Raw genomic sequence first — 25,201 nt, 5'->3', positions numbered from 1 at the left:
ATAAGTTGTGTGTTTTAACAGCAAAACTCTGAGGGATGTCCAATTTCCAGTTAAAAGTTCATACATTTTGCATAACTGATATACCAAATGCCTTTAGCTGTGTGCTGTGGCTGGGATAACTGATCATTACTCCAGTGCAAGTCCTGCAACCTGGGGGACGTGTTCATTTTCATACTGATTGGACATCTGCCTAAAATTCCCATCAGGTTTCTGACTGAGGCATCAGCAGGCTATGGCTAGTCAAAATCCATTAGACTGGTGAATTTTAACTAAGACATCTATGCTATTCTGGTTAATTTTTATTGAAACCAAATGAGTTAATCTCCCAGGAGCAGCTGTGTAGGTTGGCATCCGCCCTCTCTTCAGTAGAGGGAGGGGGATGTCAAGCACCTTTGGTGTCTTGGTGAAAGCTGCTGGATTTGTTACAACTGGGAAGTTGTACGAGACTGTCCTTGAGAACATTTGTTGTGTGGGTAATTCAGCTAGAGCTAATAGGCCAAATAAATGAATGCATTGATCCATAGTCCTGGCTGAGACCTAGTGGCTGAGGAGTAGAGCCTGGGAAAAATAGTACTGCGATAAATCTTTAATATGGTGGATACTGGACCAACAGCTGTTAGGAAATGAAATGTTTGGTTTAGGCTTTTATGGTGGAAAAGATTTACTGAAACCTACTTAGACTCATATGGAACTGCACCTTTCAGTGGAAGGAGACATCTTGCAGTTTTAGTGGTTGTCTTCCTTTTATTAGCTACCTCGGATGAAGTTTCAAACATTACCTTGGCTGGGAAGCATCAGTATTTGGAGGATGCCCTCCAAATAAATAAATAATAAAACAGCCTCCTCCACTTCAAAACAAATAGTTATTTAAAAATAATTTTACGTACATGTTGTAACATGCACATAGAAAGAGATACATATTCTAGCATGGTTTTGGGTGTTGTCTCATCTAACAGTCTTGATGTGGTTATTGTCAGCAGAGAAGTTTTGTGAGCAGGAGTTCATATCACCAGAAGAAAAAAGGATGCAAAAAACTAAAACATTACATTTTACAAGGAAGGGTGCTTAGCCACAATTAATTCTGGAAAATGAGAGTCACTGACTTTGCAACAGGAGTTCAAGAAGCACTACTGTGGTATATGTTATACAGCAGCCCGTTGACAAAGGGATGAGTATGGGCGTAGTTGAGGTCCACATGAAGAGATAGACCCTAAAAATTTACAGAAATGGAGCCAGGGGAAGCCTAGGGCTAGTACTTTATAAAGTTCTGCTGAATATGCTGCTGGTTTTACTCTAAGCAAACCACATTATTTTATCCTCAAGCAATCAGATCAAAACCGAAGGGTGTGAACCTCCTGTCTTTAAGCAAAAGGTTTTCTGGGATTTTAGTTAGTTTGTGTTTTTGTTTTGGTTTTTACTTTTGGATTTCAGTGTGAATAGGACTTTATCCAAATCAGCCAGTAAGCTAAATTTACTGTAAACAAAAGTAATGCTGCCAAAAATCTTGTATTCTACACAGATCAGAGATGAGTAATTTTACCTTCAAGATTTGGACATAACCAAACAAAAATCTGGACATATCTGGACATTTTGAGCAAGTTAAAAATGAAAAGTAGTGAGCTTCTATTTGAAATGTAATGGTCTAGTCTGCAGAACATGTCATGACTTGCCTGCAGTGAAAGACTTTTGTTGGGCATATGCAATATTTAAAATAATTCCTTTAAAACATGATAATTTGAGGTTCATCTAGTGCTCTGTGGAGGGAACAGCTGTAACAGAACTGGAGATTCTCTGTTGGAGACTCCTGACAGTACACCAGTGGCTTCCCTGCAAGCTCGGGATTTAAACAGAAGAGTTTTTACAATCAGCCTTCCGTTTCATAGTTTATTGTGCTTTCATTGTAGTCATCAGTTTTTTACTCTGGTTATTGGGAGGTAGCTGTTTGAGCCCAAAGAAGGGTGGTTAAGCTCATGAGCCAGTAGCTCCACTGTGAGGAAATTGTAAACTGATGGCTTAAAATCTTATTTCTAACATTAATCTAAAATTCTCTGCCTTAAAAGTCAGTAATAAAGCTCACATTTATTTAAATGTAAATTAGTTATTTTTACATCACCAGTGAAAAAAATTAAACAGATTTTTTTTTTTGTTCTCTGGCAATAATCAACTCTTTTTTTCCCTAATGTGAGATACGTTTGTGATTTCATGTCTATAGTCAGTAGGCTGTTTTAAAAACTGTTTTTGGTTTTGCTTGAGATGCGTATGTGGACACATAGGAGTCTAGCAGATAAGAAAGGGCAGTGTGCCTGGGGCATTTCATTAACTAACCTCTTGAGTCTGATAATGGAGATGCTGCAAGGATGTCTTTTTTCAGTGGAGCTGCTGTACTGAGACTATGAGCAGTAAGGGGTCAACTGCTTATATCTCTGCAACTTTTGTTAATGCACAGACATTTGTTTTGTACTAAATGTAAAGAAAGAAGGATCTGGTTCTGCAGAATTGTGTGCCATGTTTGTGTAAAGATCTTTATGCTATGCTTATCACTAATCTGCCTATCAGCTGGCAGTAATTAAGTCAGATTTGCACATGTATGTAATTGCTTTATATTCTTCTTCGTGGAGATGCATTGTAAAGATGGGTTTTTTTTCTTTTTTTGTCATTATATGGAATATTCTTGTTAACTTACATAGGTAAGCTGCCACCATGTATAAAAATATAACTCTCACATATATAAATATATATCATACATATCATGTTATACCATGTATAAGATGTTCAGTTTCTTGAGTGATCCATATCAAAGAATAAAAATCTTCTGCAGTAATAGGTTTCAAGTCAAGGTATAGCAGTTGGTTTGTGGCCTCATGTTAAAAACATGTTTCCCCAACAAGTTTGGTATGTTAAACATCTCTTAAAAATAAAGATATTATGGTAATTTTATTGATGAATATGAACATGCAAATTGTGTTCTCTGGTTTGTGCAGTCTTCCCATATCACTTAAGGCAGTTCTAAATATACTACCCATTTTAGGGGTCCAGTGAAGAGTAATCAGTGAGAAAGTAGTGTCCTTGCATGAATCACTGTGATTATCATCACTACTTGAGAGGTTTGATTGCTAAAAGGGAAAAATAATGGAGGTCACAGGGAAATAAAATCTCACATAAAATATGCCATAGTTTCCCTTAAAACCACACAGAATATTTTGTGCATTATCTTTTCACAGGGAGATGGATGTGTTGTCACTACAGTTCCTGCTCAAGAACTTGATCAGAATAATACTGACCTTTTTATGAAATCTCTGAGAAAATAGCTGTAAATTCAGGATGAGAAGCTTGGGGGACTTTTCTGATGGGAAGGTGCAAGGGAGGAGAGTTACCCCTATTGGAGTTGATTGTTCTCTTTGTAGGTTTTTCTGCTCATCAGCTTTGAAATTCTGCAGTGAATTATTTCACAAAGTTTTGTTCAAATCATTGTAGCTATTTCCAAAAGTGAAACAAGGAAAAAAAGGTTGTCAAAGAAAAAGAAAACCAGGCAACTTTTGCCGGAGAAACTCTTGAAGCAAAGACTACAATTGCTGTCAGCATGGTGACCACACCAGAAATGTGTTTTTCTCTGGTTTTGGTGGTGTGTAATTTTTTTTTTTTTTTTAAGATATGCCTAAAATAAGCCCATTTAAGATGCTGGAATCTCTCTCTCAGGAGAGATTTCTTCATACTTTATCAGTGAAATCCTGTTAAGGATTCTATTTCACCGTGGCCCTATCAGGTCATGGTGTTTTTGATGCTTGAGTTTGGGCACCAAAACTGAAAACAATTTTGTTGCATTTGGAGCCATCAAATGCGTCACCTGTCCCACAATACGAGAGTGTGGAGAAATTTCCTGTCTTGATTCATGTGGGAACAAGGGCAAAGTCAGCAGGGGAGAGTGGAGAAACAGACTGGAGGTGGTCAGAGCAGTGGAGGCAGGATTCAGCGCAATCCCTAGGAACCAGCGAGGATGCTGGCTGGGAGAAGCCGCAGTGTCTGTGACAAGGAGCTGTGAGCGTGGAGGATGCTGTCAGTGCACTGTGGAATGAGACAGCATGTGGGAAAGGGCAAGGAACTGGAAGTGGTTGGGGAAAGCATACAAAAACCTTGGTTTACACCATGATGTAGCAGTTCGTTGTTTCTGCCACAGTGGAGGCTCTGGTATCTAGGCATACAGCACGACTTCTACTTTACTTTTATGAGTGGGTCGGGTCTTGTAACAGACGCATGGTACCAATATGGCAGACGGTTACAAAAGACGTTTATTAAGTAAAAAGTTCAGGTTTTATACTTCTTATCTACTACTACGTCAAACAGGATATTGCCACACTTCCTAGGTTAGTAGTTGAAGTGGAAAAGTACTGGCACATGTTAGTAGAGAGTTTACATTCTTTTCAAGAGTAGCTTATCTCGAGAAAAAAATAAAGCTTACTCTCTTCCTTACCGTTACAGTCCAAAATCTTCCACACCACCTATCCCTATCTAACTACAGGGAAAGCATACAAAAACCTTGGTTTACACCATGAGCAGATCTAATTAAGGAGCCCAGCATTGACAGCCAGGGAAGAGGAATGATGCCAGGGAGGAGACAGTGACAGTCCTGTATGAGTTGCAGGGGGAGGGGAAACAACTGGTGCTGACATTAGCAAATACACAAAAAGAATTAATTAATGGTTGCAGGTTCTGTCGATGCTTTAAATTTAAATTACGTGTGTTGCTATTTTAATTTAACACTTGTGTTTTGTGTTCATTTATGTGCAGGGGTATCAATCTAAAAAAAAAGAAAAAAAAAAAAAGAAAGGTTGGCTTGGATTCTGTTCTATCTGAATATGCAGGGCTGGAATCTGCAGCGATTCGGTAACTGATTGACAGCTAAATGATTCGGGAATTGATTGACAGATGAATGAGGCCCTCTGGCTGTGAGTGTGGGTGTGAGGGGCCAGACAAGCACTAGCAGAGAGTGACAAGAGCTGGGAGCTGTGATGGATACCTCCCTTTCATTCCTCTCTGCCGTGACCGTCCTTCCTTTCCCATGCAGGGGCTTTCATGTTGTGTTTTTTGTGCCTTTTTTTTTTTTTTTGTCAAGCTTGTTAAAGTTGAATGCAGCCCAGCACCGGTAAAATGAGCCCATGCAGTGTGTGGCACTGGATAGCATCTCTTCAGGACAGCCAGAAATTCTAGAAGGGGAAGGAGAGAATGCAGATGTATTGAGTTCCCCATTAGCAGCCATTATGGCCTGCTAATGGGTAACTTATTCTTGTCCTGGTGCAAACTTGTTGACTGCTTTCGTGTGTGTGTGTGTGTGTGTGTGTGTGTGTGTGTGTGTGTGTGTGTGTGTGTGTGTGTGTGTGTGTGTGTGTGTGTGTCTGTGTGGCATTTGTTAATGAGAAAATCTGGAAAATTGTTTTTAGAACAAACATAACTCGGGGTGTATCCTTCATTGCTCTAATGGGAAATGTCTCTTTAACAAAAAATGAAGGCATTTTTAAAAATGTTAATATTCAGTCTTTTAAAATACTAATTTACAGATGTTTATTATGAGACATGTAAATGAGAATTAAGTTTCCAGTAGAATGACATCAGTTTTCTGGGAAGCACCATAGCAATCAAATTATTAAAATGTACATTTTTCAGGATGATATATGTATTCCTTTGCCTTCTGTCTTACTGCAGAAGTAAGTAATTTGGTGGTGTCAATCTAAACGAGAAATTGAACTTCATCAAACTGGAAATAAAACTTTTAAATATTAAAAATCATAAAGTGATTTGGAAAAGCTTTTTGGGATGTGAGCGGCTCTGTGGTGGGGCAGGGCTCCCTTAGGTTTGTGGTGGAAAAGGAAGGTTCCAAAGATCTGTGTGCTTTGAAAGGCTTGCTAAATGGAGAAAGCTACTATTTTTGTTTTCTACTTTCCCGTCTCTTTCTTCCCTTAGTCACCCATGCAGGAGCTAGAGAGAAAAGGTGTCTCTGTCCTTTCAAGAAATATATACTCTCTTTGTCTTTTCCATTAGTTTTGCGTCTAAAAACGTTCCACTGTTTTTCTTCTAACTTTTTCTCTTGTACTATCTCTTGACTGATACTGAGACAGTTCAATTAATGGAACCAGATGCTAGAAAGCAATGCTAGCACCATTGCTTTTGAAGAAGGAAAATGTAAGAAATTATTGATTTTTTTTTTAAACTGAGCTTGATAGAGGTTTCTAAGGTGTGAATTGCCTTGAAGATAAAGATTTATGCCTCTAGGTTCTATACATCATAGCCCTTACTCTTGAACACAGGGATTTAGAACGAAAGGGTTAAAAAATAAACTGAGAATTTTCTTGGGAATCACCATCATACGTTGCTGACTTCATGACCAGAACATTGATAAGACTTTGAGAAATGGGGACTAAAGGAGGCGGAAGAAAAATGAGGGTATGATACAGGAAAAAGCAGCAGAATAATTATTGTAAGAAAAGAAGCAGCTTGAAGGCCATGAGGTTAACTAGGCTGAGAGCAGGTGGTTAACAGGGGACCAAATTTGGGCTTTGCTGAGGGAGAGAGAGCATGAGAAGGTGGTTTGTTTTTTGCTCAGTCTAGTAGAGCTCTGTACAAACAAGCTTCTGCAGGTATGCTCGGCTCTGACAGTACAGCTATTCATTCTGAATGAAAAAATGGCAAAATAAAGGATTGGCAAGATGTACACTGACCTTTTCTCCTTCCCATTCTTATTGCTCCTAATAAAACTTCCCAAACAATCTAACACAAAAAACCTTCTAATCATTCTGCCAGCTAATAGTTTGAGCCAACTTCTTATAATGAGAATATAACTTCATTACTTCTTTGATTAACAGCTGAAGTAATAATAAAATCCCAGAGCAGTTTGATAGAGTCAGTGTCTAGTCTTTAATTTTTAACATTTCTCTTTCTGAAAGCCTTTTGGAGTTCAACTCTTTCCTGACACTCTCCCTTGTCAGTCTTGCACGTAAAACAGTTAAGCAAAGCAAGTGACATATTTGGTCCCTGTGCTCTGAAACTGCTGTGCATATTCAGTTTAATATGGCCCATTGTTAAAAATGACCCTATAATATTGGCTGTCACGTTTGTGTATTAGTCTTTACATGTTGTTACTGGTTGTAAGTATAGTGCAATTTATAACCTCTTTTAGCTGCTTGCTAATATAACCTAATTTCCCATTTAAAATATGCACTGCATGGCCTGTGGAAATAGTAGTGTGATGAATATATTATGTTAACGTATACACCTTAGAGCTTATAGAAATAATAGTGTGATGAATGTATTATACTGTAGGCCTTAGCAAAATATAGAATGTTAAAATACCTTTATGTAACCGAGAGAGCTGTATAAAGCAATTAAGTTGTTCCCCACATCTGCTGACTGACCTCTCCAAGTGATAAGATAACCGTGACACAAACCAGAGCATCAGAGAATTACAGGAGATCTTGTTAACTACTCGTTATCAGGGAAGTGTGAAACAACAGGATGAAGCCACAAGAAGCAATAAAATATATTGACCTGATCTGCAGGATGTCATGTAGATAAATCAGAATGGAAAACCAAAACAAAGGAAAGTTTCTACAACATCAAAAGCTACCAAGAATGTTTGAATAATGCACAAAACTTATGAATAAGTATGTACCTTAGTAATGTAACAGTATATGGATAACAGGGTCTTAATATACCAGTATGCTTGTTGGCTGATAGCCAGGAACACCCCAGTGCTGGACACTGTCCTTTTTTAATTTCCTTATTAAAATTTTGAAAAATATTCTAAAAGTGAACTTTCGTTTTTCATATCCATGAAAATGCATGCAACACCTAATTTAAAAGATGATGTGGATGTTTAGTGGATGACCATAGGAAAAGATAGGATGTTAGAACTGATGCTTTGATACCTCAAGTGCCTCCCTTTGGCACAAAGGCAGAAATCACAAAATCACAAATAGGAGGAATAGAAGCAGACATACCACAACTAGATGACTGATACAAAAAAGATTATACCTATGTATTTATTCCTCAATTGATATTTTGTATGTATGTTGACAGAACTAACATTAGAAATATTGCTGTAATAAAACATAAGAAATAAAGGAAGACAACAGAAAAAAGAAATAAAGTAAAATACCTGAAAAGGGGACAAGACTCAAACCAATAATGCCAGAATAAGCAGCAGCAAAAAATAGGCTTTTGAAATTGCAAAAAGTTTATATGAGAAAGGTTTCAATGACTGGGAAAAAAAAAATTGCAGAAACCATTTAATGAAAATCACCTAGAGGTGAAAACAGTGGTGCTTACTTTAGAAAACAGAGGCTGCTTACTTTATTTGGAAGGAATGTGCCAAAAGTAAGTACAGCATCCTTTCTCTGCCAGAGTAACACTTCCACCAAGTGCTCTATTATGGAGCTGCTCACCTCCCATAGTAGAGGACCCCCTCTTGACAAGAAGGTACACCAGGTCACACAACTGTGAGTGAAGAGCAGTTTCAAAAAGTAGAAAAATAATAGTAACCTACATATTTCACCATTCCTAAAGAGTGGTTGTATTCTGTATTCTGTATTTCTGTATTAAATTTCATTATTCTTGTCATAGTTCCTTTCTTAGGTGTAGAATTATTCAAAGTACAGGAGACTGATGGAAATGTTCATTGGTATTCAGTTCTTCAGAAAAGCTCTTTTCTGTGAAAACTTGAAATGCATTATTGTTGGTAGCTTAAATCATCTGTCATCTGGTGAATGTAGATGCTAATGAACTGGATGATGTTAATATCGAGGGATGGATTAGCGAATAGATTTTAAAATAAAATCTATATGGATAGAATTCCTCTAAACAGAACCAGTTGCTGCCATTTTGTAAAATATCCTTCATTGCAACTAATAATATTTAATTATGTTGGCAAAATTTAGTTGTCTTCCATTACTTGTTTGCTCTACTTGCCCTTTGTTGTCTTCATTGATTCCTGCTTAGAGTATTCCTTTTAATGTGTGTGCACGTCCAAATTGCATTGCTATACCGTGTAAATATAAATATACTTGTTTACATCTTCTCCCCAAAAAGAACCCCACTGAACTGATTTCCCTTAAGCCAAACATTTTTAAAGTATAATTTCTTCAACGTTTTTTCTTCTGTGTTTCAGAGTCAAGTATATTAGTTTACATCTATCTGTGAAAGTGCCTCAAAGTGCACTCCAGCCAGTAGTTACAAGGGAGATGTTTAACTGGCTGGAGCCCACGTATCCCTCTCTCAAGGAGTTTGCCCCTGAGCAGACAAATTTGTGACAGATATGATAGTTGCAAAACCAGAAAAATATGGTGCATCTTGAGATATTTTTTCTAGAATAGTGTTTTATGACTGAATACAATGGATTGACCACTAGTGAAAGCTAAACTGGTCTACAGGTATCTTAATATACAGCATTTAGAATTCAGTGTCATGTGTTACATCCAGGCAGGTCAGTCACTGTGTCAAGTTCTTAGGAACAGTGATAGAGAAGTTGTGCCTATGTCCAAAAATCCTAGGAGTTCTCACACAAAACCCTTTGAAAATATGTTGGCATGTCTGCTGCCACTGAAATACAAGCTGAGAGGCAGGGATGGATTAGTACCTTTTGTATGGTTCATTGGATGTATACTTAGGGCAGCTTGTGATGTTTCATTAATATTTGTTAAATTCTCAGTTTCTGAAAGTATTACTTCTGTTATATGGTTGTGCGGGGGAATGTCTTGCATGTATAAAATAACACTAATGTAAATTCATCTCTGTTTGGACATGCATTCTGGAAATAAAGGTTAAGCTGTTTTGTCTGGGTGAATATTTGTAATTGTTTAGCATTTTTAATTTAAAGAGTTTTCTCTGCTTGAAAAGGTGGTATGCAAATAAATTGAGGCCTGGGTGGCACACTACCTTGAAGAAAAGGGGCCCTTAGTCCCCAATGTTGAAAACTAAGAGCTTTGATTCCTGAGCTTAATGCCTTGCTGCTTTTGTCAGGGGAAGGTGATGAAAAATTGCAATGGTGACTAGTCTTTTCTGAGCTGGAGGTAAGGAGGAAGAATAGCCAAAAAGAAAAGTGAGAAAATGCTATTTGGGGACACCTATTTCTGTGCTGTGTCTGCTCACTCTCATGTGTGAGTGTGTGCTGCCTTTGGTTTTTTTTTTTTTTTTTTTTTTTTTTTAAATCTCTCTTGCATAACCTTTACCTAGGGAAAATACTGCAGTTGGGTCTCTGAGCTTGTTGCATCAGTGGGGACACTTTGATGGGCATATCAAGAGGCAAAGTTCAAAGTTTATGTTCAGCGTAAGTTCTAAGCCCTTTTTCTGAGCAAAGGCACACAAATTCTTCTGCATCTTCCTTAGCTTTTTTTGGGTTGTAAAAAGTACAGTATGTGGACTGAATTATTTTCAGGAGAAAAGCATCATGTCTGCTTGATGTGAAAGAGACAATGCATTACTCTATTTTAATAACAAGAGGCTTCACTACTGATAACACTTTTCCTTCAGTAGAGGGACTAGCATCCTACTGAGGCAGAGATTTTGTCTTTAAATTCAGTTAATGTCAGTAATAGTTCTGATGTGGCTTCCACTGCTTTGTACAACACAAGAGAGAAAAAAAAAATATACCCAACAAGAAAAGCCTCTCTGGAACTAAAAAGCAGTGAGCTATGTGAAAGATATTAATTTCTGGTGTCTAAATATAGAGTAATATGAATGTTAAAACACAGTACTGTATGTACTGCTTTTAAAAGAATAATTTCAATTTGGTTAAGAAAACTGAGTTAAATCAGCCTTCTCCTGAATGTTCTGGTTGTCTTAGCTAGTATAAACCTGCCTTTCCGGTTTATGTAGCGACAGTGCTAACATGTAAAGCAAGATGTTATGACTCATTGAAACAATTCTTTGTGCTCTCTTAAAAGCATTGCTGATGGTATTTTCAAATATACTTGGGTTTACCCCTAAGAATGCAAACCTTTCACAAGTCTGAGCTTAATGCAAGGCAGATTACGTAATTTTTGCAATGCCGTATGATGAATGTAATCCTGCTGAATGTCATTAATAGTTTTGGTTTCCAGCTTTGCTGAATTTTGGTGTAATTTTATCAGGGGAAATAAGATGGCTTCTCTTAGTTTGCAAAACTTTGAGCAAATATAGTCAAAATGTGTTTCAGAACAGAGAAATAGTTACTAAGGGATTCATTAGCAAAACTTCTTTCTTGACTCAACCTGAAGATGCAAATTACTTGCATGAAACCCTGAAATCGTGTGGCTAAAATGAGAACTTCAATTGAAGATGAGTCTGCAGTTGTTTCACCAAGGGTTATTGTTTTACCTGGACGGTGATCCCTAGTGCTAGGAAAATACGAGGTTAAGGAAGGTGAGGTTTGAAGGGTGTGAGGAGAGGTCCTGGCTCACATCCTGGCTGTTCCCTCGCCGAGCACTTTGTGTTCAGCCGGCTCTGCTGAAAGACATGAAAGGGATTGGCAAAGAGGGCTGTGGAGACTACAGCATGCAATCTGTTTTGGCTGACAGTAACCAAAGCACTGAGCACCTTGCTGCTGTAGAGGTGGAGGGCTCCCAGCCACTGTAAACTGGATGGATTTGCTCAGCCTTTCCTCACAGCCAGACCACCTATTTTTGCAGGATCTGCAGTTATTGAAGTGTTAACTGAGCTGCGTCAAAAGAGAATAAATTAACAGGCATTTATGTTTTCCCTCTGCCTAGCAGTATAAGTAAAAAACAGTTTAAAAACCTTTTATCTCTGAAAGGAAAGAAAGGAGGCTTTAATTTTAACCAGACCAGGTCTGAAATGTGCATGTTTCTTGGAGATAGCAAATCAGCTTTAGGGTCCATGGAAGGAAAGCTGTCCCAAAACCTCCTTGTGCAGTCCTCAACTGAATGAACCAGAAGACTTCCAGCCAAGAAGGGTAGTTGCGTTCTAAACTGGTGCAGAGTCCTATAAGTTGAACTTCTGTAAGGCTTAAGCTTCTTTGATTATTCCCAGGAGTTTGTTCTATTATTGTAAGATGCTTGAATGGGAAATTGACAGCTTCATCTTGGTGGCTCAATCAGTATTTCTTAGTGCTGTTACTAAAACCAGCTGATGCTGTGAGTGGTCAGACAAGGAGTGGAAAGCTCATTGAAAGCAAGCAGATTTGAACTTCACACAATCACAAAAGCTGAGCAAGGGTTAGATGGGCACCACTTGATGTGTGCTGTGGGCCATGGTGCAAGGCAACCCTTTTTATACTTTCTTGCAAGGATTTACTGACCTCACTGTGGTTAACTGTGTCAAAACCCATCGACTCTGAGTGGCTGATGGTGAAAATCCTTTGATTTAAAATGTTCTCTGAATATTTAGTGCCCAGCTGGAAGTAGTTCCATCATCTATCTGCATGGGTCATTTGGAGTCAGAGCTGCCTGTTTATTGTGAACTTTTCTTGTGTCTGTTTCTAAAGATGCTTGTCCAGTCCTGCATTCCCAAGACGTTGTACTGTTTAAATGATGATGTAAATAGCTAACAATGCTGAAGGTAATTCACCTTATATGACACAAAATCATAGAACATACCAGTTGGAAGGGGCTTGTCAGGATCATCAAGTCTAATATATGAATGATGGGATAACAATTCCATTTTAGTGGGATGTCTCTTCTGTTTCTTTTGAATGACAACTAATTTAAAAATAAAGTAAACAAGAACAATTAATTCAGTCTTAAGTCCTTACTGTCTAGTAATCAAACCTGTATTTTTAGTATTTTTAAAGCGTGTTTTGTTTTGTTCTTTTTTTTTGCAGTGCTCCTGATAGTCACTACAGCTTTCCTTGTTCTCACACCCTGAGTTCAGCTTCTTGTTGATGAAACTGATGATCAAATCACTGTATTGCTCTGCTTTATCCAACTTGATTAATTGAGATTTAGTGAATTTCCACTTACCTTAATCATGTTTCCCCCGGATTGCCTTCTGTTTTGTGGGTGATCATTAAGGCTCACTGTACACACTGAATGAATATGTAATTGCAATTGCTTGATGTAAACAGGCAGTCTGATGGATTTAGACAAAGAGAACCTTTCAAGTACATCTCCTCCTTTAAGCAAATATATAGTAAATCTGGTGCATAGCACAGATATGCAATTTTCAGCCTAGCAGAGATGTTTACCTTGTCATGGCTTGCTTAGTGTGTGACTGGTCACCTGAAACAGTTGTATTGTCCCTGCTCATGTGATTAGATGTTATTCATGACCAAATGCACCTGCTGAAAAAAACAGATCTTCACCATTGTGATATGACTGATACTTCACCAGCAGAATTAAATGAAAGGATTTTTTAATCTGTATTATTTGCCATTTTAATTTTGAAATTATCTACTCATAGGTTAGAAAGTGAAGTTGCACAAACAATATTCCACAGCTTCTGCTTTTTGTTTCTTTGCTCTGTGATGATTTTACTACAGTCTGCTAGTTTATAGCATATGAAGCAGCTAAGCAAAACCTAGTTATGAGTTATGTCTGTATTTTCTTTATTTAGGACTTTATTAGGAATTTAGGACTGTAAACATCAAAGGCTCTAATTGATTTGAGTGGGATCATTCTGTGTAATTATTCTCCATCTTCCTTATCTGTTTGTTGCTGGCTGCCAGGTGAACCAACAAATATGAGGCATTCAGGTGGAAGTAGGCTTTTTAGAGAGCATTCCCAACAGTACAATGCTGTTTGCAACGTTGTCCTCAGCATTGTTTGCAAATACTGTCGTAGACACTTAATGAGGTGTTATTCAAGCAAACAGTGAGATTATTTTAATTCATTATGGTGGACTGCTCCCCCTTCCACTATCAAAAATATTTTATAAAAAAACAAATAAAACCTAACTTTCTTTACAAAGATGAGTAACAGAGAAGCTAATGATGTATAATATAGGTCTTAAGGGCAGTTTTGCCTCCTGATCTCCATTGTCGGATTTTGAGTGACAGGTCTGTTCTGGAAGGGCAAGTGGGATTTGAAAAATGCTGTGTTCACCAGAACTGTGGGAGGTTTTGTGTGTTTGTTTTCCTTTTGGTATTATGTAACTACTATCTTGCCAGCTTCCTAATAGTATTTTACAGAATTACTTTTTAAATATGTAAAATATTTTCATCTGTACTACTGAAATATTTGTTAAAGGCACGAGGAACTACCTCATTTTTTTTCTAGACAAAGCTAATTGAATGCATGAATGCCACTGCACATGGCTGACAAAGGCAGAGCATCTTTGTGAATAGGCTCTTTAAATTCTTTCCCACAGAAGTCAACAAAAGGGTCGGTTGTCCTGGGCTACGTATTTCGTCACTTAAATTTGGTGGAAATAGATTACTTTGGGCTGCGGTACTGTGACCGAAGTCATCAAACGGTGAGTAAAAGACAGCAGATTGGATTTGCCAGGTATAAATATGCCCTGTTGTGCTGTTTGCCTGTAAAGAATTAGACTGTCATACTTCCCCTAACTTTCACTGTTTCTTGGCTCAGGTTTCCAGTGATAATTTCTTTTGTTTGTTTGCAATAATGTCTTGGAATAGCCATTAACATCTTAGATAGAAATGGAATCAAGTGCTAAATGTTGTTGAAAAGTAAATTAGGAAAGTACAAATAGTACTTTCTTAAATATTACATGAAATTATATCAAAGTAGAATTGATATTTTTTCCTGTTTAGTACTGTGCCCAGAAGCCAGTGCCTAGTGCTTGGCCCTGAAGTGTCTGAGAAGCAGTGTCCCTGAGTGCATCACAGCCTACTTCACTTGCTGCAACACTGGCTGAACGCCTGTTTCAGGGTGTGTTGAGCAATGCCATTTTTCACTCTGCCCGAACCATCTCTGTGTCCCTGAGCCCATGTTCCCTAGACCCTCTTTGACAGGGATTCACCTCACATCTGAGGCTTTTTTCATTGGGACATTACCATCCTAAAAAGACAGGGAAATGTTTCAGCCGGGCTGAGATGTTTCAGCCAAAGCAGGCAGTGTCTTGGAGCAGTGCTGTCTGCCCTGACAAAGGCTTGTGCAGGATTGCTGCAGGCAGAGGTGAGGAGCAAGGGGTGCTCATCAAGAGGAAACAGTGTTGTATTCACAGGATGGTCTTCATACTACCTTAAAATTATGAAGAGATTAGTGCCTGGCCTGTGGTTAAATTAAGTCGAGCCATTACAGTTTTGAAGCCAGCATTTTGTGATGATAGCACTGTACAAGACCCTGTTTCATCTGTATATAGTAATAACTTATTGAATTGGCTAAATATTTGCCAATTTCTTCTGTTAACTAGAAGTTGATCATGTAAAGACCAAATTTAGAACGGTATTAAGCAGAAGATTACTGATTGCTACTGAGAGCTACAGACTGCCCCACCCCCTGTATTTTAACTTCTATGCCATAGTCCAGAAATTTATGAATTCAGTTCCTTTATAAGATTCTAACCGTTTCATTCTGTGAAGATGAAAGCCAGGTTCAGCTGTGAACTAAAGGTAGACTTTTAAAAATGGTGGTTTTGATTTCCTGGGGAATTTGAGGTGTGAATGAAGAGCAGGTAAGTATTTTTGCTCTCAAAAATTCTTTCCTTTTTGCTGTGGTTGCAAATAAAATAAAAATGGCTGTTCCTGGGAATATTTCCAGAAGCATAAACAGGGTATATTTAGTGGTGTATATGAAAATATGAGTATAAAAGGGGATTGCGCCTCTGTTGTGAAAGGAGCACAGAAAAGCACAGTTTAGGGCCCATCTTTTTGTTCTACCTTTTCTCTTATGTGGTGCATAAGTGATGTAAATGTAATGTTAGCTTTAGGCTTCATCCTCTGGCCAGCCCAGAGGAATATGTCAGGTGGCCACCATGATTCTTGATTCTCCCTTGGATTAGGAAGGTGTTTTTCCCACTTCTGTCATTCTCCTCATATCCCACTTGTCATACAGGACCTCAGCTGTGTGCAAATCTATGGAATGCTCCTGCCTTGCCATGTGGATGCTGCCACAGTGACTGGCCAAGTGTGTGCTGCCTTTGCACCTGGGCCATTTTGTAACAAATGCTTGTAAAAAGGCCTGTTTGTGGCGTTTGTCTGTGTAAGGATATCAAAAAGTTCATGCTCCTTCATCTGAAAAGTTCACAAAAGAGCCAAACAGTGCAACTATGGGTAGTTTTATGTGTTTTATGATGTGTGATTATATGTTGCTAGCTTGCTATTTTTAGTGAGATCTTGTAAGCTCTTAAGAATAGGCAGTATAATGGAAAGTTTTCACACAACAAACATCACCTTGTGCTTTAGCAGTAAACATGTATTTAGTTGCATACTTACTATGGCTAAAACTCTGGGCTCCTGTAGGAATTAGTCCTGTAATGGCTGGCAAAAAGCCTAGATGTGAATTTTGGATTGGATATTTTTTGGATATTTTTTTTTGGATCGACCACAGTAGATTTCCTAAGGGTAGAGGAAAAAGGTTACATTAGTAATGAGTTTTAAAACCATGGTCCTGAGATAGTCTCGGGGAGAAAAGTATTTGGGGGTTGGACTACCTATTAATGCATTGCTTGTGGTGGGGAACGTTTTATTATTTGTACCGTCAGGGGTTTTTTGTCACACTATATATATATTTAACTAATGATGAATAAAGCAGCATAGACAAAACAATGTATTTTAAACAACAAGCCAGTCACAAAAGAAACATTTTTCTTATGGGGGGTTTGAAGGGGCTTGTTTAATTATTTTTCCCATTACTTTTGAATGCCTCAGCGCTTCCAGGTGGTCTTTTAAGTGCTGTGTTGGTGAGCTACCTCTTTCGTGGGTGGTATCATAATTATTTTAGTACTACCAGTAGGGCACTAATGAGTGAACAAGGTTTCACTGTGCTGTGTAGTGTATATGAATGTGTAGCATTAAAATGGTCTCTTCCTGAACAGCCAACAAACTAATTAGCCGTGAGAAGCGCTGGATGCAGAAAGCAGATTGGCAGAACTGGGTGGCACTGGCAAAGGCACAAGCAGTAGGATAAAGCATAAATTGGATGACCCTGTCTCTAGGGTAGAATTTAATTTGGTCATATTGCACAAATTTTATTGACATTCCAGGCTTCCCTAAACTCTCCACAGTAAAAGGACAGTATTCAAATTGAAAAATCAAGCTCTAGAAGATTACAAGTTGCTGTCAGAATAGCATTACCTGTACCCACTTAGTGCTCTTAACAAGATAGGTCTCCAAAGGAACAAAATATATCTTCTAATAATTAGTTAAAATACAGCATTTAATAATGAATTAAAAATTCCATGATACAAAACCACACCTCAGTGAACAGATGAGTTCAGATAATCCTGTGTGTTGTCAGTAGTGTTTCCTAATCTCTAAGTGCCTCTGTCATAAACTATGTAGTGCTTCTTCTCATGTGCTATTTGAGTACTTTCTTTGTGGTGCAAATTCTTTAAAAGAATGACCGGTTTTCTTTGAGTGCCACCGAATCCCTTACTGTGCTTCATCATCTAACCTTCACCTGAGCCTTTTGCATTACTGCAGAGAGTACTGGCTCCCAAATTAGTGTAAGTTGACACTAGATACTGTCCTCATGGTTTTCAATATGGATAGTCAGCTGAGTCTTCCTAGAGAGGGCATTTGTGACTTCCGCTGCATCTCCCAGGACTTTGTGTACCCTCTACTATTTTTAGGTGAGGCACAATCACCAGAATATATGTAGCAGAAGTTGAAGGTGGTTTAGGAAATGCTGTCCAGAATCACAGAATCATTGGGTTGGAAGGGACCTCTGGAGATCACTCAGTCCAGCCCCCTGACAAAGCAGAGTCACCTGGAGCAGGCAACACAGGAACACATCCAGCTGAGTCTGGGAAGTCTCCGGGGTGGGAAACTCCACGCTCTCCCTGGGCAGCTGTTCCTGTGCTCTGCCAACTTCTATGGAAAGAAATTCTTCCTCATATTGAGGTGGAACTTCTTGTGTTTTAGTTTATGGCCATTGCTCCTTGTCCTGTCACTTTGCACCACTAAAAAGAGTCTGGCGCCATTGTCTTGGCACTCACCTTGGAGATACTTACTTGCATTAATGAAATCCTCTCTCAGTTTTCTACAGACTAAACAGGCCTAGCTCTCACCTGTCCTTATAAAAGAAATGCTCCAGGCCCCTCATCATCTCTGTGACTCTCCGCTGGACCCTATCCAGTAGCTCCTTGTCTCTCTTGCATTAAGGAGCCAAGAACTGGATAAAGTTTTCCAGATGTGGCCTCACTATGGCTCAACAGAGGAGCAGGATTACCTCCCTTGACTTGCTAGCCACACTCGTCCCCCTACAGTCTCTCATTGCTTTAGTGTTTGGGGAAAACAGCAGCCCAGGGGTATATTTGTCCTGGGCCTGGGTGAACTGGTGCTGGGAGGGCTGTCCTGCCACTCTCACTGCTGGTTCCTGCTGTGCTCAGCTGCCAGGTGCCCTCCACCCAGTCCCTTTGCTACTGCCTTTATGGCTTTGCCGGGGATGTATAGGATAGCCAAGCTGGTTACTGGTCTGGAAGAGGCCAGCGTTTTTTGAGGTACATAAAAGGCAGAGATAGCAGTTTTAATACATGGTATGTCAGGAAAAACTGAGCAGACTTTGATGAGGGAAAGAGTACTTCTGAAGCCCAAAGGTGTTCCTTGGGAAATGTCAAAGGAATCATGCTATATACAAAAAGTTGTACAGCAGGCTGCGCTGTAAATATTGTTCTTATTTTCTTACCTGATAGTGCTAATCTGAGTTATTTTAATCAGATTGTATCCAGATACCCTCTTAGGACTCTAAGAGGAGAAATGTAAATACAGAAGGGCATATCATGGTATTAATTCATGTTGCACCATGCCCCCAGACCCTGCAGTGTAGGTATATTTTTCTCCCCTGCTAGGAGGAAGCTCTGTTTGAGCACAAAACCCTGAGAGCACAGTAGGTACGAGGTAACCCATGGCAATAGAGGGAATTAATGTCATACAATGTAGAGCATATTTTGTCATCAAGATCTCAGAAAAAAAGTTAAAATGTACTTCGCTTGTGTTTTGTTTAATGTATTTTTTTTTTCTTTTTATGGATTTTATACTCATCCCCAAGCATGGTGTACTAAAATATCTAGGAGGAAAGGGAATTGTGTGTGTTAAAGTAGATGTCATAGCCAGTGGAAAGAAAATGGAGACTGATAATGTTGAGTAGAAACAAGAAATTTTAGAAGAATATTAATGGATTAAAACAACAGACACAAAGCTGATGGTCAGGTGAGTCAGAGGTAGTAAGAATAAACTTTCATAGTGCAGCAGGATCAGTTCACTGATATGATACTAAATATAACCTACATAACTTCAGATTCTGAAAACAAAGACAGAAGCATTAAATACATATTTGTATGTAGGAATTGCCTGAAAATTTTTATGTTTCTTATATAATAGTGACATCCTGAACCCAGCAGATTGAGGTTCTTTGCACTGAACATTTGCAGGGAGAATCTGATACCGTAATTCCAGTTCTTAGTGCTGTCTTAGATGGTGGGAAATCTTGATAATTTCAGATTATAATTGAAAAATGACATATTTTCTCTTCAAAATTGTGAATCAAAATTGTGATCAAAATGTGATCAAAAACTGACATATGTGGCAGGATAGGTGCAGGTTTGTAAGAATCTAATTAAGACAGTCCAGCATTTAGTTTGAACTTTATGGATCTTTCTGCGCCAGACACTTCATTGATTGAAATTATAACAAACGTTTCAACCTAGTTAATGTTTTGTTTCAAGCAGGTTCATGGAATTTGACCCAAGTTTAATCTTATGCAGATACAAAAAATTAAGATTCCAGATTTGTAGTAAAGTTCTTGCAGGCACTTAAAAGGGCTAAATATTAAATACTGCATGGGGCTTGGATGGATGCTGCTTACATATCTGGCTTGAATTGGGAGCCAGATTTGTAAAAGTACAAAGGACAAAAGAGCCCATTTATTCTTTATGCTGTACTTAAAAACATATATTTTTAAAATGTAATTTCTACCTAAAATTTAAAAAGTAGTTATTTTCTTTAATAACATTTTACTTTTTTAATCAGTCTTAGTAAGTAAAAAAAAATAGTGAAATAGTACTATATGTGTTTATAAGAACATTTAGTAAACTAGTCCCTTTAGTAACTGGATAGTTGCATTGGTTAGGTCTATTAAAAAATGAATTTGTTTCCCCATTTCTTCTGTAAATGTTAAATACTTCTTTTAGATTTGCAGCATTGATGCCTTGCAGTTAGATGAGGAGGTGCTGGGTCCTCCACCTTTCTGCAGCAGTGGGTAGCTCTTTTCAAGCCTGTGCAGGGAGGGCACAGGTGGGAGAGCACTGGGGAGTGTCACAATGGCTGCCAGGAGATGAAAAGGGTGAATGCAGCGTGTCGGAGCTGCCTTGGAGTTCACCACCCTGGGGTTTGTTGTCGGCAACTGCTGTGCAAGTACATTGGATTAATGAGACTGGTTTTGTGTTCCATTTGTCTTGGCACTTCAGCTATCAGCTTGGTAGCCTAACTATACCCGACACTGTTTATCCATCTGTACAAGCATTTCGCAAGTATCTAACACACACAATTGTGTAGCTGTGCCTAGGTGTGCTCCCAGGACCCCAGTGTTTGGGTTCTTAGGTCTCTAAATATTCTCATCTTTACTGCCTGACTTTGGCTTGAGAAATGCCTTTGCATTATCCATGAAATTCCATTCATCTTTGGCTTGCAAATAAAATGTTGGAAATTTCCCGCTCCTCCCCCCACCTCTTGCATTCTTCAGGAAAATTTTGGCAGCCTTTGAAATAACAAATAGCTGCACAGTGATTTTATGTGTGGGTTTGTGCCATTGCCACGGTGCTGAATACTTACTGGAGAAATGAAAAGGTAAATGAGATTCTTGTCTTTTCTCCACCACATTCAAGTGTTTAATCTCACCTGTGCTGATCTCAAGACCTGTGGCACTCACAGAAAAACATGTTTCCTCACGCCAGCTCATAATTATTTTACTAGCACAAGCAGCAGCACTCTCTGTTCCAGGGATGAGAGTGCAGTTCCTCCTGTCAGCTCAGTATGAAGGAAGGAGAAGAGGTTAAGTGATATGCATAACAAATTGTTCTGTGTTAATTTTCGATGTTAAGTAACTAATTTCCATAATTATCTGTCTCGCAGTATTGGCTGGATCCTGCAAAGACCCTCGCTGAACACAAAGAATTGATAAACAGTATGTATTTAATTTGAACTTAAAGGACAAAGATGAAGTTACAATGTTCCATCTACACAGTCTGTACAATATCTCTATTCTAGTCACAACAGATTTATAGTTCTTAACAAGTTTGTTATTGTCATTCTTTGCTGTATCAAAATTTCACACTTGGATTGCATAAAGTATCGTTTAACGGTGTCATTGTTGTCCAAAGACTTCTGTGTGCTTAAATTTTGTTTTAGGCTAATAAGTGGTGTTATTCTTAATTTGTACAATTTATTTTATAGTAGCTGTGATTATTTATGTCAGGGAATCACATCCTATGTACAATTACATTTTTCAAAAAGCTTCAGTGGAAAAAATATTTAAATGTCATAATCAAGCAGCAAAAGAATTATCTTAGAGAAACAGCAATTTAGCAATGAAAGCTACATTAAAATATTCAAAATAAGCAAAAATTCCAAGTAGATAGACAAGATGTGAATAATTAAAAGATAAAAAAAATAGTTTGTTTCCCCTTACGTGTCATGAGTGTCGATGTATGGATTTGCTGTGTGAATGTAATATTGTTTCTGAAAATTTCAAGTTTCATAAAATGTTAAGATAGGCTTTTTAGTAGCTGTTTTGTAGTTAACTAGGAACAATTCATACCAATTGGCAATTCATGACAACTCACTTTTACACCAAATTTTTCTCCTGCAGCTGGACCACCATACACTCTGTATTTTGGCATTAAATTTTATGCAGAGGATCCATGTAAACTCAAGGAAGAAATAACAAGGTACAGTATTTAAGAAAAGTGTAATGTATTGATCTCAGGCTAACAATGCATTTCAGCCACATACATATTGTTAGGAAGCCCAAGAAGAAAAGATTCTCTGGTCCATCAAAAATCAAAGGACCTTGATGTGCATTTTTGGGAGTGTTTTGGGTTTTTTTTTTCTTATTTTCAGTAATGCATGCTACAGCTGCATTTATACTATGCTATAACCAAGTTTAGAGTTTACTTGGATATCAGATGTAAATACCAGGCATTTTCATCTTTATTTGCCGTAGCTTGAATTCCTGAACTGTTTTTCAAAGGGATTTCATACTAAAAATATATGGAGGAAATTGAAGAGACCTAAGCTTGTCCTCTGCAAGGTATGAGGATGCACACATACACGAGCACACACTTGCACACAGACTCACACACATCTGAACCATCTCATAGTTTTGGAGTTTTCTGTTTATTTTATTTATTATTTCTGTTTATTTTACTTTATTTATTAAACGTCTTGGAAAACTAGTTTTAGGTTCAAAAGGAAATTTGAGAACTTGGGTAGATAGGTAGACAAAATTAGTGTGCTGGCTTGCATAACAAATGCCAAAACACTTTTGATGTCCTAAAAATGTGACACATTAGAATGCACACAAGGTTATTAATTTTCCTAAATCAAAGGTTGTAGTGCAGGCAGAATATTTTTCTTATTCCAGAGTGAGAAAATTCTTCTGTTTCCATACTGGCACAACAGGAATGGAAGTCTCCAATGTAACAGGACCCAGGCTGTCCTGGTAAAAGTAATAAATGCTGTAACTTGGCAGGTAAAAGAGCATAAGCTGGCAGCAGTGGGATGCCCCTGTACTATGGAAATCTGGTGCCATTTTCTTGTACTTTTCCAGAAGAGCTTTAAATCCTGCTCACAGGGAAAGACAGGTGTCCCTGGGGAAGGGAACTTTGGCCACAGAACCTGTTGTAATTGCCTCTTGGGAGGCAGAGTGGAGGTAAGGGGCTAAATTTTCACAAGTCCTTCCTTTGCCCTGGTTAGCACTGGTAAGGCTAACCAGTGATCTGCACTGCTGATCAGGTGTGCAAATCCAGTCAAGAAATGTTACAGTGTCATTAGGAAGCCTCTGATCATGACTTGACAGTGTTTGGTCATGCACATCTGGAACCTTGGGTGGTACAGAGGGACAGCCTGTGAAAGTGATATGATGGTATTGTCAGTCTTCTATGAAACACATTGAATAGTCAACTGCCTTCAACATCTGTGAACACTTATTCCCATAGGCTCTTAAATCTTGGAAGAAAGGCTTCCACCCCGCACTGCCCCCCCACCCCGAAAAATAACAGCAATAGTAGTAGTAGTAGTAGTAGTAGTAGTAATAATAATAATAATAACAATAATAATAATAATAATACCGCCATCTCCTTAGAATAATTTGGGTTGGAAAGGACTCTTAAAGGTCCTTCCACTTAAGAGGCATTAAAGGCCCTCTTTTCCTTTATAATGATAATGACAACAACATTCAGCCTAATTGTGTAATTCCAGTGATCTGTTAACTGCTTTGTGCTAATGGATATGTTTCTTTAGAACACGTATTTGTTACTTTAATAGACATGAGCGCTAACTCTGTTGTCATTAGATTCTGACTATCTGTGCCATTACATGATTACTCTCCGCAAATAATGAAAACCTGTCAAATTTGTAATTGCTTTGCAGCAGAATCTGTCTGGCTTGTTGGCAAAAGCTAACACTGTGGTGTTTGCTGGATGTGTTTGCTAGAGGAACTCTTGCAATTAGGAACTCTAATATATGCATGACAAACATGCTTTAGTTACAGGTATGGACAAAAGGCCTGGTTTTGCAAAGAGCTCAGTTGCTTCAGTGGGAATTGAGATTGTTCACCTAACAGGAGTCACTTAAGCAATTAACAGTGCAGGATGCAGAAGTATTTTGAAGGTTCCTATGCTACTTTATTTTGAGACTACAGAAATATAGGTACCTGTCCAAGGATAATATATTTCTAGCATTCTCTCCTTTCAAGCTCTGCTTTGTAGTGGTGGAGAAATGCTCAGAAGTATGAGTGGGCATCAGAAATGCACTTCATGTCAGAAACATGATGTTGTGTACTTCACAGAGGATGCAAAATCATCTTGGTCATTATCGTAATTCATACAGCAAAGATTTGTCTAGGTAGGATTGCAAGCATAAACTAGAAGCAGGACTGAGGTATTGCTTAGAGTGAGGAAACACTGAGTGTCTGTCCTTTTTGTTGCCCAGTGATATTCCCAGGAAATTCTTCTGCAAATGCCCTGTTCCTCTAATGTAGAGAACATTAACCATTTTTTTAGAGGATGGACATACCTGTTCCTATTCCTAACATCTGTCACAGCACAAATTCTGGGGGAAATCATTAATCAGAAAGACATGGGTATCTTTATTCAGAGGCTCATCTGATAAGGTCTAGAAAATTTGGTTGGACTTCAACTTTTCTGAGTCAGCTGTCATGTAACCTGCAGTTTGTAAACTTTCTTGAAATCGGTGCAGGTGCACTTTGAACTTACAGGTCATTCCATGGTGCTTTCATAAATTACTTGTACTAACACAGAATAAATAATTTGCAGAGTAGGTGAATGGCTTTATGTAGATAAAATTGAACTAGTGAATAATGGAAGGGCTCTATGCTTGTAGAGAACACCCTTTTTTTTTCTGTAAAAATTACCTTCATTGTATTTTTACATTTTTAGGAAATCAGTGCAAGAAATTAACTTAGGATGGTGTGAAACACTGCATAAATCTCTTGTAATAAAACCAGACAAAATCCAAATAGCATTTAAAAGATCTCTTATAAATCATTATGGGAAATTGCCAAACTGCAGGCCCTTTATTTAATGGCTTGTTATCTTGTCTATTCCGTCTGCTTCATGCATATTGATTCATTCTAAGTGGTTTCATCTTTATCAAGTGTATAAGCAGGTTATGACTTTGAAAATTACATTTTCACCCCTGCTATCACTATTCTAAGCAGTAGAGAACCCTGTGCTATGACAGATTCTGATAGCACAGATTGATTGCTTATGGTACACCCATCCATCTTTTCATGGGCTCCATCAAACCTACCTGCTGCATTGTTGTTATTCTGTTTATGTGGAGAGGAAATATTTGAGTAAGGAAGCATCCAATACCCAGTCCTTCTTTACACTGATCCAGTGATGAGGTTGAACTTTTGCC

At 38.3% G+C, this 25,201-nt stretch overlaps 1 protein-coding gene across 3 annotated transcripts in view; it reads left to right on the top strand.

The window, feature by feature from the left end:
- EPB41L4A (erythrocyte membrane protein band 4.1 like 4A) overlaps positions 1–25,201 on the top strand; it is a 121,402-nt gene that overhangs the window by 35,012 nt on the left and 61,189 nt on the right. For all 3 annotated transcript variants that reach the window (XR_010745788.1, XM_066339112.1, XM_066339111.1), the window contains exons 2-4: positions 14,287–14,391; positions 21,173–21,224; positions 21,909–21,987. Coding sequence is in view for 2 of the 3 variants with exons in the window: in XM_066339112.1 (XP_066195209.1) it covers positions 14,287–14,391; positions 21,173–21,224; positions 21,909–21,987 (236 nt within the window). In the remaining variant the exon portion in view is untranslated. The remainder of the gene's footprint in view (positions 1–14,286; positions 14,392–21,172; positions 21,225–21,908; positions 21,988–25,201) is intronic.

The sequence above is a fragment of the Sylvia atricapilla genome, chromosome Z (genome assembly GCF_009819655.1).
Source record: "Sylvia atricapilla isolate bSylAtr1 chromosome Z, bSylAtr1.pri, whole genome shotgun sequence".
Taxonomy (NCBI): Eukaryota; Metazoa; Chordata; class Aves; order Passeriformes; family Sylviidae; genus Sylvia; species Sylvia atricapilla.
Note: the sequence above shows the minus strand (reverse complement) of the source record. Positions and strands in the feature narration are given on the sequence as shown.